The following is a 19,503-nucleotide window of genomic DNA, read 5'->3' as shown; positions in this document are numbered from 1 at the left end:
GGTTCAAACCCAGCCCCAGCTAAAAACTGCAAAAAAGAAAAAAGAAAAGTTTCTTCTGCATTTCCACAAAAGGAAGGCAGTAAAAGAAAAATGCAGAAATTTAACAATGACAAATGGATTCCCTTTAAAAGAAAATGGACTTTCACTGTGACTGTTACAGTTCACCAAAAAAGAAAAACCTTTAACTGCCAATGTGGATAATATACTGCATATTTATGAAGAAAACTATCATAAAATAATATTATTAAAGGAAGACCCAATAGAAGAGTAAAGAAAGCAACTTGAAAAGCTGGAGGCTAATAAAGGCTGAGACTGGAGGAAATGCGGGGCAGATGGAGATACTGGGGCCAGTTCAGGAAGGGACGCCTGGGCATTCTTAGTCTGTGTTCTTGATCCGTGGTTGTTACCGACGTTACCCCAAAATTTAGCACTTCCCTATTTCCTAACCTGTATGTCACTGGTACTAGTCTTATCCTGCCCTGAAATAACTATTATTTATCTATAATTATAAAAAGTTTTGAAAATCGAAGAAAAGATACATCATTCAACAGCATGTTATCAACATAGAAAAAATGGAGGCAAAGGACAAAATATTTTACATAAGTAAATGAACTTGAGTTTAAGGAGAGCTACAAAGAAGACAGATAATGACAAGCTCTGGATACAAACAAAAGAGAAACTGACTCAGGTGTGGAGGACATAGGTAAGGGACAATTTTTAATTTCCAGCTTTCCCTAATGTCATAATGAGTGTTCAACTATTGTGGTAGTTTTGTCACCTTATGGACTTGGGGTTGAGGTTAGCTCACATGAGACTTTACTTTCTCATAATCATATCACTGCTAAGCAGAGTAAGCGCCCTTCAGGTATGGGGTGATCCCCTTCACTGGAGACTTGAGCTCTTACAGCCAGCCTTCTCCAGGACATGATTAATAAAAGATAAAATTTATGTAGAGCATGTACTTCCTAACCTTATTATGTTTTTATCTTAAAATTAGAAGTTTATATAAAAAGTGATTTAGATATAAATATCTAATAAAGTATTAAAAACTGAGAAATAGGGCTGGGTGTGGTGGCTCACACCTGTAATCCTAGTACTCTGGGAGGCCAAGACAGGTAGATTGCTGGAGGTCAGAAGTTCGAGACCAGCCTAAGTTAAGAGCGAGACCTTGTCTCTACAAACAAGCCGGGATTTGTGGCAGGTGCCAGTAGTCCCAGTTACTTGGGAGGCTGAGGCAAGAGGATCACTTGAGCCCAGGAGCTGGAGATTTCTGTGAGTTATGACACAACGGCATTCTACCGAGGGCAACAAAGTGAAACTCCATCTCAAAAATAAATAAATAAATAAATAAATAATAAAAAAACTGAAAAATACAAAAATTTGAAAAAGTAAAAACGATGTATAATTTGGGATCTAACATCTCTTTTAGTAGTTTTTGACAAGTCCTTCAATGTTTTAAAAATTTCCTGTTTAGTCTTGACAATGTTTTTTCACCACACAAGGAGTTTTTAAATCTCTAAGTCAAAAGCTAATCATTGCTTTGAATTTTTAAAACTCTAAGTCGAAAGCTATAGTCATGGCTTTGAAAAGAAAAGCACTGCAAGGAAGTTTTACTTTTCGTTTTCAATGAAACTATCAAAATGCATGAATGAAAGAATTAAGGTCAAGAAAGACGGAGGAGAATGGGGGCCACAGAATGCAGGAGGAACATGACCTGAGACCATGGAGGGGCCTATTTCACCTTCTCTCAAAACTGACCTCAATGTCATATAAAAGAGAATTTAAGTCTCAAGGCAGAGACTGCTGTTTAAAAACAATGAAAATCAAAAATACTTTATAAAATATTTCATAGTGCTTTATTTTTTTATAAGAAATTTAAGTGGTATTGCCGTACTGTAGGCAGCAAGGAGGGAGCGACGTTGAATATTGATGACCTTATTGGAAACACTGATTGTCATTCGACATCCTACTGTCCTGTGAAGAACAGAAGTTGGCCTTACCTTTGGCTACGGTCGGCATCTGAAAAGGGATGCTGATAACTCCCACCAAATCTCCCAGTGGGATCAGGGATCTCAGAATAGACCTGATTCTGATGGCTTCTCCCTTACCAGCGTGAATCAGCTACACAGGAAGAAAGTTAAAGGAATAACATTGTGAAATCCACGTCAGAATTCTGTCTAGGAAATCTAAGGTGCAGAATCCAAACCCAGAACAATTTTCTGTTAAGTATGAAGTTAAACCTCTCTCAGAAACTGTTGTTTCAGGCTTATCTGAAGATATTTACTTGCCCACACAGTTTTCACATACTTAACCTACACAAAATTATGCATACTACGATCTAGGCCAGGTGGTTCATCCATTGGAAACAACCGTTTTTAATTCTCTTTGGGGGTATTAAGATATACTGATAATCTGATAAGTTAATGAATGCTTAGACCCCTTCCCAAATTATATATATCTATCCATAACTCAAGCAGTAATACAAAGCAAAAATAATTATCTTTATGTCTAAACATATACTAATACTGATGATTGATCTAGCTTTTTTCTCTCTTTATGATAATGAATTAATCACATATTCATCTATATTCCACCTGATTTGTCCCAAAAGGCTGGATTTACAATGTGGAAGAAATGGTGAACATAAACCCTAACAGTTCTTTAACACTGACACAGGGTAACGAAGCACCCTTGATAACTGTGGTTCAAGATGTAGTCAGGAAATCTCGGTGATTCTCTGGAACAGACTATAGGCTCCCACAGCCAGCCTGGGCACCTGTTTCCTCCATCACCTTTGGGGTGTGAAGTTCAACCACAATTTCTGACACATAGGAGGCCTCAAGTAATGCTTGCGAAGATGACTAGATTTCAGAAGTGCCAAGATTAATCCCTTATTAATTCACTTAATTCTCCTCTTAATATAATAGAATAAAAAGTTATGGGTGTGGCTCAAAGGAGTAGGGTGCCAGCCCAATATGCTGGAGGTAGCGAGTTCAAACCCAGCCCCAGCCAAAAATTGCAAAAAAAAAAAAAAAAGTTATATTTATTGGTATAATTTCTCTCTTTTTTTTTTATCTTTTCACTGACATGGGAAAAAAGAATATTGTAAGCCATCTTTCTTTTCATCTGCAATCACTTCCACCATACAAATTTTTGATAACCTGTTCCCATTTAAGAAGATAAAAAGTCTCATTAGCAAAAACTGTTTTTTTCAAAACACAGTTTCTAAGTTTTCTATCATTCTAGCATTTCTTTACCTGTAATTCCTCTCTGTTTAAAAAGAAAAAGCGTAGGTCATGTAAGTTTTAACTTATAGGTATGAAAGAAAGAGACCCTAAACCCCAAAACAAACATAGATAGTAAACTAAGGGCAGCGAGAAAAGGGCTGTGTAAAAGCAAAGCCCTCCAGCTTCACGCTCATTCCAGTTTAGAAAAATACTTGTGGTTTTTAACCTTTCTACACTAGCACTGGTCTGTATGGTTCAAAGTCTGGGTTTGTTTATTAAAAGCTCTTGAAACTAATTGTATGGGCCCTGGCTAGGATTTTCAAAATGCGTATCATAGGACACAACACCAACTAGAATAAAATGAAGACAAAAATTTTAGTATGTAATGCAGAGAAAAAGTATTATTCCATGAAACTTCAATTTCATTTTGGTTAAAAAGTTTTAGAAAACCCCATTTCACACCATCTGAAGAGCTCTTAACCTCCATGAACTCTCCACTTGCCTCTTCACTTTCCCCTAAACTAGTGGCAAACACAAAGTGTTCAATATTGTACAAAAGAAAATGAGTCTCAGTAACAGCAGTTGCTTTCTGCATGTGGTAACAGAAGAGGAAATTGGAAAGAAAATATGTTATCTTCTCCTCCAAATGAGGGGAGGCTGTCTGAATTCTAGAGATATGTGAATAACTAAGTATTCTATTAATGCCTTGCACTGAAATCTCATTACTAATTTTACAATCAAAGAGACTTTCCCAACTAAACAAACATTTGTTCAGCAATTAGATTGCAGCTATTATTTCTAATGGAGCATGAAGGTCATTGGGTTTGGATGCTGCTGTGATCTTGCCAGCTACAAAGCTCCTGAGCCCCAAAGCACTCACATGCATCTCAGGAGCACAGCGTCCTAAGAGGTCAATCAGAGCTGCATAGAAGGTCATGATCGCATTCCCCATGTGGATAGTGTCATCTTCTTCCTCTTCTGTGTCACTTTCATCAATTTTCCAAAACAAAGAGAAAGCAAATAATTGACATTTCATAGTTATATAGCTTTCAGAAAAAAAGAGAAATGGACCACAAGGAAATACATTCTTTCCCCCCTGATAATTTGTCATATGTGTTTTAAACTTACGGCTTGACCTTTTTAAAGAAAAATAACAAAGGGTTAAAGATCAGATGTGAGATTCTAGTATGCGGTGTTAAAATTCCTTCCAAGGGGAAAATGAGGAATTTCTAATTGGACGGATTCTGCTCATTTCCAACGGAGAGGGTATGAACAAAAAAAATTAACTGATGGAAGGAGAGTGTAAATTTAGACTACTTTTTAAATAGCACACATAAAGAGAAAGGATGACAAAGATGTCATCTCGGATTGCATGCATCAGGCACCCAACACCGTGCTTTGCCCAGAATAAGACTTCATAAATGTTATTGCACTTACTCACCTACCTCTGTACCAAGTGTACCCACCCCTACGCCCCCCAGCAAATAATTCAACACAGCTCCCTCTCCATCTCTATGACAAAAACATACATATTTATTATCCTGCTGATTAGTGACAAATCTGGATAACCCTAGAGGCTCACTTCCTTCCTCCTTGGTAACTTGGTAGACAGCCGCCTCAGCTGGACACAGCCATCTGCAGAATGACCCCAAGGTCTTATCTGACAACCTCGTTCCTGGGCATGCAAGGCTGTTCCCAGGGCCCCTTGGGTGTAGACCTGCTAGTGTGGTCCTGAAACAGAGATCTCTGGATATATTTTCTATGACTGCGAGAACCTCAGAGCTCCCTGGTCCCAGCGGCTGCCCGTGAACGGCAACGTGGTGTGTGTATGATGGGCAGTGCTTACTTTCGCTCTTAGGGGCTCCTGGTCTGGAAATCTGGCAATGGTGTTAAGAGAATATCACCCTGTCTGGATGCGAAAAAACAAGGGTTTGGAGGACGGCATGAACTCTGCTACTTTGTACTTGAAAAATCTGCCCCAATAAAGGCTCCACATTTTACCAGAGGCACTGGCAGGTGTGGGTACATAACCCCCTTGGAGGACGGTCACCTCAACAGATTTTAAAAAATTAAAAACAAAATGAAACATGAAGGCACAGATAAACAATATGCATGATGACTATGTCCATTCCTGGAATCTAGAATGAACAACATATGCTATGGAGAAGGCTAGACAGTGACGGTTTCTCCTGTCTGTCTCCTACACTGTAAGCAAGAATTTTACTCCTCCCATAGACATCTTCTTTTCTGGATTTTATCAACGTACCAGTTTAGTTACATCCTCCATTCTTTTGCTAATGAATTTTTCTCTCTATCATCACAAAAATTCATTTTAATTACCTTTCTGCTAAACTCTAGTCCAAGCCCAAAGGTTCACCTGCCATCATTTGTAACAACCCACTTTGCCCTAGCTCCCCTGGGAAAATCCACAAACTGTATGTCCTCCAACCTAAATTCCTCTCTACAAAATCTATATAATCTTCCTCAGATCTCTCTTTGTTCACTGAACCTATTCCAGCAGCAAATTCCATCCACTTTTTCAAGTCTAAGATATTCTGTTTTCAAGGGGAGAAATCTTTAGTATCCCAAGTTGTATCAGAGTTACGAGAAAGCAAAATATACTTTGTAAAATTCCGAGTCAGGTAGTGTAAGCCACTCAAGAGGGTGTGTATCTTAGACCTACAGTGTTTTACTGGATCCACTGTTTGGTGAGGGGCCATCCCGGGAAGGATCCTCTGCTATTTTTATGGCTTCCTCCATGGCTGCGAGAAGACCATTCCCACCTTCCCCTCTCAAAGCAGGACCAAAGCACTCAGGCCTCCGAATCAGCAACCTCACCACCACATTTGCATTTTCTTCCACACTTTCCCCTAAAATCCGAGGGGGGGGATAAGGCAACAAATAAGAATTATACAGAAGTTCTGAGCAAATAAATATTATACTCATCATTTCTGATTTTAAAATTAACCGAGACCCAAGAACATGCTAGTAAAGCCAATTTTTAATCCAAATTACAGTTTTATGTATGTAAGATACAGTGACATTTTCTTGTACTTAAAATTTTCAAAGTAAAATATTCTGCAGATATAAACTACTCATTCTCATTAATGTGATGGTGGAAATGTCCTAAATATTACTAGACTCCAATTTTAAAAATGCATGAGACTATGGGCTTAAATATTTTAATTTAAATAAGAAAAGTACCATCAAAACAAATATTGTATAATAAATTATTACAGTGAAAAAGTCCTATTGATTAAAAAATATACAGTTCTTTTTACCACTACCTCCTTCATCAAAATACTAGAATAAACCCTTATTATATGTATCTTTTTGTATGCAGTTTTAATAATAACCAAAGACCGCAAGGAATCAGGTGCTATTTACCATTACAGAAGACAGCAAATCTGAGGAAGTCCAAGTATCTCTCCCCTTCAACTGGATTCCACCCAATGTCGGGGTAGCCTTTACACACCAGCATCTGGCAGCTCTGCAGTCCACAACCAGCCAAATAACGAACAACCTACAAACAAGACGATTAGCAAAATGTTATCCCTCAGATGAAAAGTCATTAAATACGGAACGCCGGCAGTGATAATGTCCTCAACATGTAATTTTGCAAATTCTTTTTAATCCATGATTATCTACTTTAATTTTAGTAAAACCTTTGAATTAAGATATATATATATATATACCTATATAACAAATATATATACAAATATATAATAAATATATAATATATAAATATATATTTAAGGCTGTTTAAATATATATTTAAATATTAAGATATATTTAATTATAAGTGCTATGTTTATGAATAAACTCTATGAAAGAAAAATATTCCTAAAATTTATAAACTCTATGAAAGAAAAATATTCCTAAAATTTATAAACTCTATGAAAGGAAATATTCCTAAAATTTATGAACTCTATGAAAGAAAAATATTCCTAAAATTTACATCATTTAATTTGAGACATTTACTTACAGAAACCATAATATTTGATCAACTTCAAAAATGACTAATGACCACTAGTCTAATGTAAATACTAAAGGATCTGATATAAGATGAAAGCTTTTTTTGTTTTGGGTTTTTGTTTGTTTTGTTTTGTGACAGGGCCTTGCTGTCACCCAGGCTGGAGTGCAGTGGAATCATCACAGCTCAATGCAGCCTCAAACTCCTGGGGTCAACCTCCTCTCAGCCTCCTGAGTATCTTGGACTACAAGTGCACACCACCACGTCTGGGTAACTTATGTTATATTTTATAGAAACAGGATTTTACTATGTTGCCCAGACTCCTGGCCTCAAGTGATCCTCCTGCTTTAGCCTCCCCAAGGGCTGGGATTATAAGTATGAGCCACTGCCCTCCTTGAGATGCAGAGATATTTTAAGAAGTAAATTGTTTCCAAAATGAGGTATCAATTTAATGGGGAAGCAGGTGTGAGAAAACACATAGAAAAAGAAAAAAAACCTAAGCTTAGATTCAAACAGTTTGGCTCCGATCAGACCTGCTTCGCTTACTGGACACATCATTTTGAACAAGTTACTCACACTTTTGAACCCAAGTTTCAATGTCTAGAAAATTTGTGATAATACTACCCACTTTTCAGCATTGGTGAAGCTACATTATATCTCTGTGCAGCTTTTACCTTTTAAAGGGTTTTGTTATATAAGAACGTTGATCCTCTACACTATTTCATACAGATTCAGTTTTAAAAGAAATCCCTAAAGAAGTTTTACCAATGAAGGTAAAGCTGTTAAAAGAACAACTTATCAAACAGATTGAGTTACATCAGCTCAAGCTACATGAGTTTTAAAAAGAAGCAATACAGCTAGAATAGTTTATGTCAACTATATTGAGGTATACCTGATGTACAACAAAGTAATCTATTTCAAATGTTTTCAATGAGCTTTGAGAGATGTGCACATCTGTAAAAATGCACCAAAATCAAGATGCAGAACATTTTATCACTCCTCAAAGTTCTACGGTGCTCTTAGCTGTCTCCTTCTCCCTATGCACTAGTTTCAGACACTCTGTTGCCTCTCGCTATAATTAGTTTGCCTTTTCTAGAAGAATTATACATGTTATCATGCAGCACACAGCTTTCCGTGCCTGGCTCTTTCACTTCGTATAGTGAGTTTTGAGATTCTTTCGTATGGTAGCTTATGTCAGTACTTGTTTTCTTTTTTATGGTAGAATAACATTCCAACCTACATGGGTGTACCACAGTTTTGTTTATCACTTCCTATGCTGATGGATATTTGAGGTGCTTTCAGTTTGGGGCTATGATGAATACAAATGTTATCAACAGTGTAGACACTGGATTATATGCTTAAAGGGCAGGGCCTTGTGCTGGAATACATAAAGGTATATATGATAAAATATTAGGACGAAGTGTTAAAACATTTTAAGAAATGTAAACTGTATGATCACAGCAAAAATGACAGCAGGTCTTAGGTTTAAATCTTTAATCCAGTGAGAGTCTATCTTGGTTAATGGTGAGAGGTGTGGGTCCAGTTTCAGTCTTCTACAGGTTGCCAGCCAGTTCACCCAGCACCATTTGTTAAATAGGGAATCTTTTCCCCACTGAATGTTTTTAATTGGCTTGTCAAAGATTAAATAACGGTAAGTAGCTGGATTCATCTCTTGGTTCTCTATTGTGTTCCAGACATCTACTTCTCTGTTTTTGTGCCAGTACCACACCGTGGAATATTATGCAGCCTTAAAGAAAGATGGAGACTTTACCTCTTTCATGTTTACATGGATGGAGCTGGAACATATTCTTCTTAGTAAAGTGTCTCAAGAATGGAAGAAAAAGTACCCAATGTACTCACCCTTATTATGAAACTAATGTAGGACCTTCACATGAAAGCTATAACCCAGTTATAACCTAAGAATAGGGAGAAAGGGGAAAGGGAGGGGAGGGAGGGGGGAGGGAGAGGGAAGGAGGGGGATTAATGGGATTACACCTGCGGTGCATCTTACAAGGGTATATGTGAATCCTAGTAAATGTGGAATGTAAAGGTCTTAGCAGAATAACTAAGAAAATGCTACAAAAGCTATGTTAACTAATGTGATGAAAATGTGTCAAACGATCTATGAACCAAGTGTATGGTGCCCCACGATCATACTAATGTACACAGCTATGGTTTAATAAAAATAAATAAAAATAAAAAAAAAATGACAGCAGGTATCATGAAAAGACAAAAACACATAAGAATATATATAGATACAGTAGGTTGATTTCTGTTCCATGGGGGGGAAAATGCTTTTAATCAGAGGAAATACCATATCTCAAATTTCTTGTTATTTATAACTTCTAACTATAATATAACATAGTATATAGTAGAATTGCAAATAATGTCATTTATAACATATTATATAATGCATAATGCCAATTAAAATTCTAATATACTATAATTCTAACACCACTGTAAAACAGTTATTTATATTTAAACAAGCTCGAGAAAGAACTATGAACAAGCATAATTCACACAAATACACAAGGCAGGAACATTGCTCACTTTTTCCAGATCTGGCTCACGCAAAGCTAAGGCTAGTTCATTGTTATCCATCACCGAGGCGGCGGCTACATCCAGTGGTGTTGACCCTCTCATAGCTGGGGAGGCTGTTAATTCAAATGAAGATGGAATAAGGCCTTGATTATGCGGTGCAGTCAAGGATTTCATATAAATACACACTAACTCTTTAAATTTAATTTCTAAACATCATACATACTGTACAAATCTTAATTGATTTAAAGTTTAAGTTTTTCAAAAAAGTAGTCATTTTTTAATTGACAAAAATTGTATGTATTTATCATATACAACATGATGTTTTGAAATATGTATAGTTGTGGAACGCCTCAACTGAGCTAATTAAAATAGACAGTACATCACATACTTCTTGTTTTTAGTGGTAAGAACACTCAAAATCTAGTCTCTGCAATTTTTAAGAATAAAAGATGCTGTTACTAATGTGATCACCACTTATTTCTCCTACTTAACTGAAATTTTATATCCTTGAACCAATATCTCCCCAGCCCCCTCCTCCCAATCCTGGGATTCTATTCTCTGCTTCTATGAGTTCAATGTTTTTAGACTTCATATAAACAGCACATTGTATCCCATGATTACATCAATGTACACAGCTATGATTTAATTTTAAAAAATGGTCTATTAAAAATGTAAAGTTCTCATATTCAGATTGAAGCTTCTCCTTACTCTATGAATAAAACTCTAGTCTGGCGGGGGGAACCTTTATTTGACATGAAAGTTTCTTCCTTACTTAAATATTACAATGTATTGATTTGAGTATAACTCTGATGAGGTATCTATGATACAGGTTATCTCATAAATTTCCCACTGCTAACAATGTCAAACAGGAAAAAAAAGTGAGATTATGTGGTATTTTTCTTTCTACGCAGGGCTCATTTCAGTTAATATGATATCCTCTAGGTTCATCCGTTGTAAATGACAGGATTTCCTTCTTTATAAGGACTGAATAGTATCCTTTCGTGCATATATTTCACATTTTCTCTGGCAATTCAATATCACAGCTATTGTGAATACTACCACCATCAACATGGCCGTGTAGATAGCTCTTTGACATGCTGATTTCATTTCCTTTCTTTATATACCTAAAAGTAAAATTGTTGAATCATATGGTAGTTCTATTTTTAATTTTTAGTTTTAACATTTTTAAAAATTTTTAATTTTAACAGTAAGGAACATCCTTACTGTTTTCCAAAATCGCTGTACTAATTTACACTCCCATCAATGGTGTGCAAGGTTTTCTTTTCTCCACACCTTTGCCAACCATGACCTCTTGCATTTTTGATAATAGAAATTCTAAAAGGCGTGAGGTGATATCTCACTGTGGTTTCCCGTTGCACTTGGTTGATGACTAATGTTGAGCATTTTTTCATATACCTGTTGGCCATTTGTATGTCTTCTTTTGGGCAATGTCTATTCATATCCTTTGCCAATTTTTTAACTAAAAGTTCAGTTTTTAAATGCAGTATATATGTATTATTTTAATCTAAAAATTATTTAAGTCATATTTACTTACCAAGACCAACACTGCTGTTTTCCAGTAAATAACTGAGATGATCAAACATGGCTTTTTGATTCTGCCTACTTATACGACAGAAGTAACAGAGAAAACGGCAGCAGTTGGCCACCATCTTGGGAAATGTGATTTCCTGTGTAAAGAGCACTTAGTTAGCTAAGGAAAGCAAATAATCTTTATAAAATTGAGTTCAGAAATTGAGGTCTCAACCACATTGTCAATGCACACGTGTCCAACCATGCCAAACTTCAGATATCGAAGACCTTCAAATGGGTAGATTATGATTCCCCTTGTCCTTGAACCACTGAAAATCAAGCCTGAAACTAACTCATTACCATCAATGGGTAAGATGTGGAATTAATTTATAGCCCTATAAATTAATTTAAAGGTTGGCATACGCCTGGTTTAGGAATCAGGCAGACCCAGTTGCAATTCCTGACTATTGCTATTACCTGTGCTTCCTTGGGAAATTATGCAATCTCCTTCATTCTGTTCTAGAATATGGATAAAAATACTTACTTTAGGTAAAGGGGGGTGGAAAGATTCATTGATATAATTTCCAAAAAATGTACAGTTCAGTACTTGGCACAACCTAGGAGGGTATTCTTATCAGTATTATTATTATTATCGAGAGCTCAGGGATCTACACTGCTCTGATTTGCATCTGCGGAGATGGGTCCCTAACTGGTTGATGGCCCCAACAGGGACATCTCCCTTAAGGGCCAGATCTTGTCACAGGATACCCTAGATGTTCCCTGACATCCTTCCCTAGCAGAATACTGTATATTATAAATACCTTTATAAGTCTAACTGCAGACAGGTCGCACAGTATTGTGACAAATGCATCTTGAGATTTAAAATAGAAAAATATTAATATATTTTACATATCAGAGGTTGTGAAATTATACTGATTTATATGAAATTGTTTAATATATTATTCTACAATTTAGCTTTCAAGGAATTTTGTTTAAATTGTAGTCACTTAAAAGTTCACTTTACCCATAATCATATCATTGTATACAGTTATGATTTAATAAAAAAAAGTTCACTTTGAAGTCTTACAACAAATACATTCCAGAGTCTCATCATCAAATCTCGAGCTGATGAGAAATTTGGTGAAACCAACCATCGTCTAAATCATAAGGAATGGCTCAGTCTGAGGAACATGCTGTGTCATGGGCTTGTGATGTGACGGGGACTGACTTATAACTCAAATCAGTTGATATATATTATGTATAGCTCAGTTTTAAAGGTTCTAAATATCCCCTAAGTGGGAATAATTTAGGAAACAACAAAGTATGCAGCACAAGGCAGAAACTTTTATCAATATCATGGCGAAAAAAAAAATAGTAGCACGTCCAACTCTCTAGGGATTGTATGTTTTTTCCCCACACAAATGTTCTTTATTGGTTTCATATTTGTATTGAGTACACTGGATACTTGCTTTTATATTCTTGTGATACTTTACTAAGAAGAATGTGTTTCAAATCCATCCAGAACAAAAGATGTAAAGTCTCCATCTTGTTTAGGGCTAAATAGTATTCCATGGTACATACCACAGTTTGTTAAGCCATTCATGGGTTGATGGGCACTTGAGTGGGTGAAGGGCTCAACTACAACTTGAACTTTACCTAAGGAATACAAACAATGTAGCCTAATCATTTGTACCCTCATATTAATCTGAAATAAAAATAAATTTAAAAAAAGGTTCTTTATAAAATTGTCCTCCTAAGAGGAATTGAGAAATTCTCATTCAGAACTAGCAGTCCATGTACTCCAGGACAGAACACCACCTAGCACCCCTTTACCTTGGACTCTCCACCTCCAAGGACATTCACCATGACCTCCATCACCGTCTCGTGCATCCCCAGGGCCCTCATGAGATTAGGGTGTTGGTAAAACACCTTGTTATTCATGATATCCCTGAAAAAAACAGTGGAGGTGTGAGGGAAAACACAGAGGTCGGAAAAAAATTAAAGATTTATCTGAGATGGTGATAAATCGTTTAGAAATAATTTATGTGAATTGAAAAGTAAGAGTAATCATAAGTCAGCTACAGAAGTTAATGAAGGCAATCGTGTTTTCATCAAAAATATTGCCTACCAAAAGTGATATACAGCGTCCACTCTTTTCAATTATGTGAAATATACTAAATACGTAAACATCAGTTTGCATGAAATATATTTTGGACACGTCATTCCTAAATTTGTGGGCATATAGCCATGAGTCCAACCTTCTGCAGAAAAATATGAATCAGTGTTATTCTGTCCTTATTATTTAAAAAATCCCATGAAAATTCTCAATATATAAATATCTCTGCTTTTCATACACTATATGCCATTTTTAGAATCACATTCAATATGTAAAATAACAGTAGTACTTCCTGTTATATTCATATTACCATTCTAGCAAGATGCTGTAAAGGATGCATATTCATTCTGCAAGAGAAACTGAATACACGTGAAATCCAGGCACAGGCAATTCAGCCATTAAAATGGAGATTCAATTTAAAGCAACAGAAGCAGATGGTACCTACGATGTTTCATGTTCTCATCACTGAATTACGTATTCCTGAAACACGTGTGTCAAGGTATTTCTAAGAGTCTTCGTATACAGGAGACAGTATCACTCATCGCAAATAAAGAGCTCCGCTGATTTCTATTTTAACATGAATCAACTCAATGCAAAGACTCTTTTCTGTAAAACATTTTCTTGTCAGAGCAATGGTAAGAAAATAACATAGTTTACAAGAAAATTGAAAGCTCTCTTCCAATTGATTACTTGAATCACTCACCTATTCATTTAGTCATATGCTCAACTTTAGTCACCACAGCTATATTAAAAAAATAGACTAGTATGAATCTTGTGTGCATGTTTAAATAAAGGAAGCTTTTAGATAGTACAGCTCAGAAAAACACTTTGAGGTCCAGCCCTAATAGAGGTGTGACTTAGTTTACCTTAGTTTGCAAGAACAAACTAAGATAAACGAAGCCATCTTTTTCCTTTTCATTTTTTCATCAATTCAGATCTTTTTGAATGAAGTAACTTTAATTTAAAATCTTGTTTGCTTTTAGTTTTAGGTAAATTAAATGGATTATAATTCTATCGCCCAGTAGTTCAGAATATGATTTACCAAGCATGTTTGCTGCGTGAAATGTTTCTAATGCTACAAAAAAATGTAGCATTTTGTGTTTTAGGATCATTTTGAGTTTTATCACTAGTGAATGATTTACTTTTGAATGGCACATATTACCGTTGTGTGTTCATTTAAGTAAGTGATCTCCATTTCCCGGAGGCGCTCTTTTCTTTTGGTTTAAGGAAGTTCACACTTTGTATCAAGGCCTGCTCAGGTCAGATTTAAATATTAGGACTCAAATATGACCCTTGCCCGTACAATCATAGGTGAAGACTGTAACATTCGCTTTTTCCTGTCGGCTTTTCTGCTTCCCCTCTTTGTACCCTTAGTACACTGATTTTCAGTGTGATTACCATAAATGTGGATTAAGAACTCCCCACCCCCTTCGTGTGTGCCACACCTTCTGGGGGCAAGACACGATTGCAAGAGGGACCTTACCTAACAAATGCAATCAGTGTAACCTGGCTTATTGTACCCTCGATGAATCCCCAACAATAAAAAAAAAAAAAAGCTCTCCACCCACTTTTATAATTTTAAACACCTAATAGGACCATGAGCAATAGAAAATATTGTTTTCTGAGTTTAAAACGTACAGAAATGATACCAGAAATTTGGATCACTATACATTTCAGGATTGTGAGTTCTGCCAAAGGAAAAAGCTTGGTATTTTGTGAGTTTTTTTCAAAGAACCAACCCTAGGTTTATTTGATCAATTTTATTGTTTGTGTTTTATTTTTTTCATGCGACAGTTATCTTTATTACCTCTTGTTTTGCTTACTATTTATATAAGTATATTAGCTTGTTTGGATGAGAATTTGTCTTCAATCACTTTTAACACTCTACATGCCAGATTTCTACATTTTTATGTTTTGGTGTTTTTCTTACGAACATCATATTGCTTCATATATATATATATGTGTGTGTATGTATATATATCATATTGCTTACATACATACTTTAATCTGCTATTATTTTGATTCGTCAAATTTTCACATCCACAACCTACACAAGTTTATTAATATTTGCTTATATTTATATTACAGACACTCTTAGTGAGTGAGGGCTGTCCAGAAAGAATCCAGCCATGTAATATAAAGAATACGACTAACAATGGCTGGATACTTTCCGGACAGCCCTCAAACTATTAGTGCTATATATACTACTGGTGTGTAAAACTTAACTGCTTTCCGTCCTTTCCCTCTCAATTCCATTTTCTTTTCCTTAATGTATACCCTTCAGCATAAAAACCTTAGAAGGTCTGTCAGTGAAGGACTATAAACAAATAATCTGAAATATCTTTGTTTTGTGCTCACTCTTGAATTTGGGGGATAAATTTTAACACCCAAATCCACATGAAGCACAAGGTCCTGGTGTGGAAGCCTCAGAAAAGTTTCTTTCTCCCTGCTTTTCCCAAGGCCCAAAACATACAGACAAGCTTCCTTATTATTTCCCACAACCCACCAGGGCTTTTAATGCATTTTTGTTAGCCTCTGTTTTTCTATACGATGGCGCATTACGAAAGGGTTAAAAAAAGACACTAAAATATCGCCTGTTGTCATGCCGCCTTAGCATCTGGCTGTAAATCTAGTCATTGTGTTGTTATCGATCAACTTTCTTATTTAGCATTAAAAGATCATCTCTAGAAAAGCAGCCATCTATTGTTCATGTGATCCAGACAGTATATTTGCATTCATGTCCCTGCTATACTTACTATTGGAATTGCAAACTAGAAAGAAAAGGTCTACGAGACTAAGGGTCGTAACATTTAAATAATGTACCCTAATCCATGAATCATAAGCTGCTCTTCTTCTTTGCCCATTCTCACACTCAGCAGAGAGCGGATCTGCCCGAGAGACGCCAGCAGCTTGATGGTATCCTCCACAGAGACGCCATTGATGGTGTAGGTCTTTGGCAGAGCCCGGACCAGACCCCCGATGCCGTCGTACTGCCGATGGAGCAACGCAAACATGGCCCTCACCAACTCAGGGTCCTCAATGACGGACTCCTGAGCCCATCGGACCATGGTCTCAGAAATCAACTGCTGCAGAGTGGCTGCAAAGTCATTGTGGATTTTTTTTTTAAAGGAAAATAAGAGAAGACAAATCAGTTAGACATTTCAGCTCTACATCCCACCCCAAATTAGTATCTCTATTTGTACCAAAACTGACAAGACTAGAAATAGTCTTTGAAGAAAATAAACTTCATTGAAACATTATGTACATACATTTCCATAAAGACCAGTTATGGTCATGCAAAGATAAAAATATAAAACATTTCAGAGAGCAGACAGAGAGAAGGAGGGAGGTGGTAAGGGAAAGAAAAAGAGAAAAAAAAGAAAAATATATAGTGACTAATTCTCACATAAATTGGATTTAATTTTGACCAAAGTACATTACTTGAACATCAATTTTTAATTCAACTTGTTAGTATGTTGTTTAGGATATTGCATCCTCATTTACAAGTGAAATATGTTTGTAATTTCTGTTTATAATAATACAATTTCTCCAAACTTAATATTAGGTGTTTCCAGATGAAGTAGAATGATTTTGAAGTATTTCTTCATTTTCTATTGTCTATAAGATTTGGCATGATCTGGTTTTTGAAATTATCTTTTATTTTCTATTTATAAATATTAGTTGTCTATTTTTTGAGACTGTGGAAAAAAATAAGAAGAAGTTAATTGATGCCTCCATACTGAACCTCAGAGTCGAAGCATTATATGATAGACATACTCTTACCTGACAATGTGAATGTTACTTCTTATTTGCATTATTATTATTATTATTGCTCAATATTTCATTGCAGCAATTGTCTGATTTCTTTTCTGAATGTATTTATCTTTGTTTGTTCTTTACAAGGCTTTTGTTTCTAGTCCTTATCTTAAACATTGTTATTGTTATTAAATTTTAAGCCTTTCTAATTTTGTGAAGGTAAAAAATGGAAACCAAATAAACACATGTATATGTATAGAGAAAATAAAATGATATATACAAACATTTCTTTAGAAACATCCTTATAATTAAGCTTTTTCAAAGTTGTACTACTTGTTCAAAATTACTGTTGCAACCTGTAGGTAATTGAAAGGATGGAAATTAACATGATGTGCTGATTTCTCTTACTTTTGTTTTATTCCATTATATGCCTCCTAGATGGTCTGACATCTTATTTCCTTATAATGGTTAGTCATGGAAATTTAAGGAGATGTCTATTTATCCAACTGTTTGTCCTTAGTTGAGTCATTTGCAATAGGAACCATGTAGTTATATATTTACTTAAATTTGAGCCCCTATTTGTCACTTAAAATGTCTCCAAAGAATTTGATCATGAAGTTGAATTAAAGTGAAAAGTTATTTCATATATAGTCTTGCAATGTAACATGCAATGTAGCATACTCAAAAGCAGCAGAAACTTCTACACTTCTTAAAATAAATAGGAAAAATGTCAAAACTAAGTGGGATTGTTGTGACCAATTCATCCACAGCAAGGCACTTAATTGCTATCATTAATACCATGGCTCATTTTCAAAAGAAGCAATTTTACTACCACCTAGAAATTATTTAAGGAAAAACAAAAACTACCAATTTTAACTAACTACAAAATGCAAATAGCATGCCAATTTATCTCCATATATATCTCAAAACTATGCTATCATTTTAGTAGGTCAAGATCAAAAACTTGATAGTAAAAGTGATTCATAAGAAACTGTGAACTCTGATTTTCAGGATAACCTGACTCAATCTGATTGTGACACTGAAGAATTAATTTAGAAGTTATTTCATGGATAAAGGTTTTCCAATGTAAGTTAGTTTCTTCTTAAAGCTGCAAATCTTTTAGTGAGTTTATTTTATTTATTTATTTTCAGAAAATGATGTTAATAAACCAGCAATGCATCTTAAAAATCAATAGAGTCTTGAGCCTTGAAAATGAGGAATAAGTAGGCCAGGTCTTGCAGACTTTCTCCACGTGCCTTGCCCAAGAGATTCACTGCCAAGGGTGCTTATTTTGTTTCCAGGAGTAGCAGCTGTTATTCTTGGTTAAGTACGGTACGGATGAAAACCAGCAATGCATAACACTTTAGGAAATACTCCAGAACCACGGTATAGTTATAGATAGTATCTATTTTGACTTTAAAAGAAAGGTTAAATTTGATGCAATAAAATTTGAAAATCAACTGCATAGTATTTTATTTACTTATTTTTTTGTTTCTGTTGCATAGTATTTTAATATGAAGACTAAAGTATTCCCTTTATACTTTCTCTTGATAGTATCTGATTAAATGCCCACATTCTGAGTTCTCTAGAAAGACCATCTGGCATGGTCTTATCATGCTGCCTCTCAGCCTGGTGCTATAAATCCGGCTGCATAACACTGTCTACACCTGGTAGCTACAGGCACCTACTTAAGGATTTGAGTCTCAGAAGTTTCGAACTCAGTTATGTCACTGGCTTATGCAGAAGTACAGTGCTCGTTCAAAGGACGAGTAAGTGTCGGTGGTTGAGTCATTTTGCCAAAGGTCTCTAAGGCTACTCACAGGACTTCTTGGCGTCACTCTCAACTGGCTTTTCTGCTTGTTTCTTCTTCAAGTATGTCACCTTCTCTACCAGGGACAGCAGGCGCCCTCTGATCGTTAAATCACTATTTCCATCCAGGGACCCATCTTCATCCAGCTCAATACCTAAAAGAGAGAAGAAAACAAAAATTTTCAAGAGATACGTTTGGGCAAGTAATTCTCAGGCCTTGCAACTTTTTGCGTTTCTACCTTAGGGCATTGTTGGGAACATGACAACACTGACAATACTGAGGGACGTGACCTTGCCTACCAGCACTCATCAGGCAGGTTCACTAGGGCTGCAACCTTGCCTACCGGCACCCGTCAGGAAGGTTCACTAGGGATGCGACCTTGCCTACCAGCACTCATCAGGAAGGTTCCCTTGTCAGCCTCTTTCCCTCTTCTCTCTTGTTCCCTTGTTCCTGTGCACGCAGGGTTACTGACAGCTAAGACAAAATGTAGACTTGAGCAGAGACCAAAAATACTGTCTTGAGAATGAAGAGCAATTCTGCTGTTTGTGCT

The 19,503-nt window shown here is 36.0% G+C and overlaps 1 protein-coding gene across 3 annotated transcripts in view; it reads right to left on the bottom strand.

Annotated features, from left to right (window-relative positions):
* RYR2 (ryanodine receptor 2) overlaps positions 1-19,503 on the bottom strand; it is an 830,565-nt gene that overhangs the window by 201,748 nt on the left and 609,314 nt on the right. For all 3 annotated transcript variants that reach the window (XM_053605591.1, XM_053605592.1, XM_053605593.1), the window contains exons 38-46: positions 18,964-19,107; positions 16,211-16,484; positions 13,105-13,219; positions 11,297-11,429; positions 9,751-9,854; positions 6,615-6,750; positions 5,911-6,097; positions 4,108-4,213; positions 2,001-2,121 (exon numbers count right to left, since the gene is read on the bottom strand). In XM_053605591.1, the coding sequence (XP_053461566.1) occupies positions 2,001-2,121; positions 4,108-4,213; positions 5,911-6,097; positions 6,615-6,750; positions 9,751-9,854; positions 11,297-11,429; positions 13,105-13,219; positions 16,211-16,484; positions 18,964-19,107 (1,320 nt within the window). The remainder of the gene's footprint in view (positions 1-2,000; positions 2,122-4,107; positions 4,214-5,910; positions 6,098-6,614; positions 6,751-9,750; positions 9,855-11,296; positions 11,430-13,104; positions 13,220-16,210; positions 16,485-18,963; positions 19,108-19,503) is intronic.

This window comes from Nycticebus coucang, chromosome 10 (genome assembly GCF_027406575.1).
Source record: "Nycticebus coucang isolate mNycCou1 chromosome 10, mNycCou1.pri, whole genome shotgun sequence".
Classification (NCBI taxonomy): Eukaryota; Metazoa; Chordata; class Mammalia; order Primates; family Lorisidae; genus Nycticebus; species Nycticebus coucang.
The sequence above is the reverse complement of the archived record's forward strand: the minus strand, read 5'-3'. Positions and strand labels throughout refer to the sequence as shown.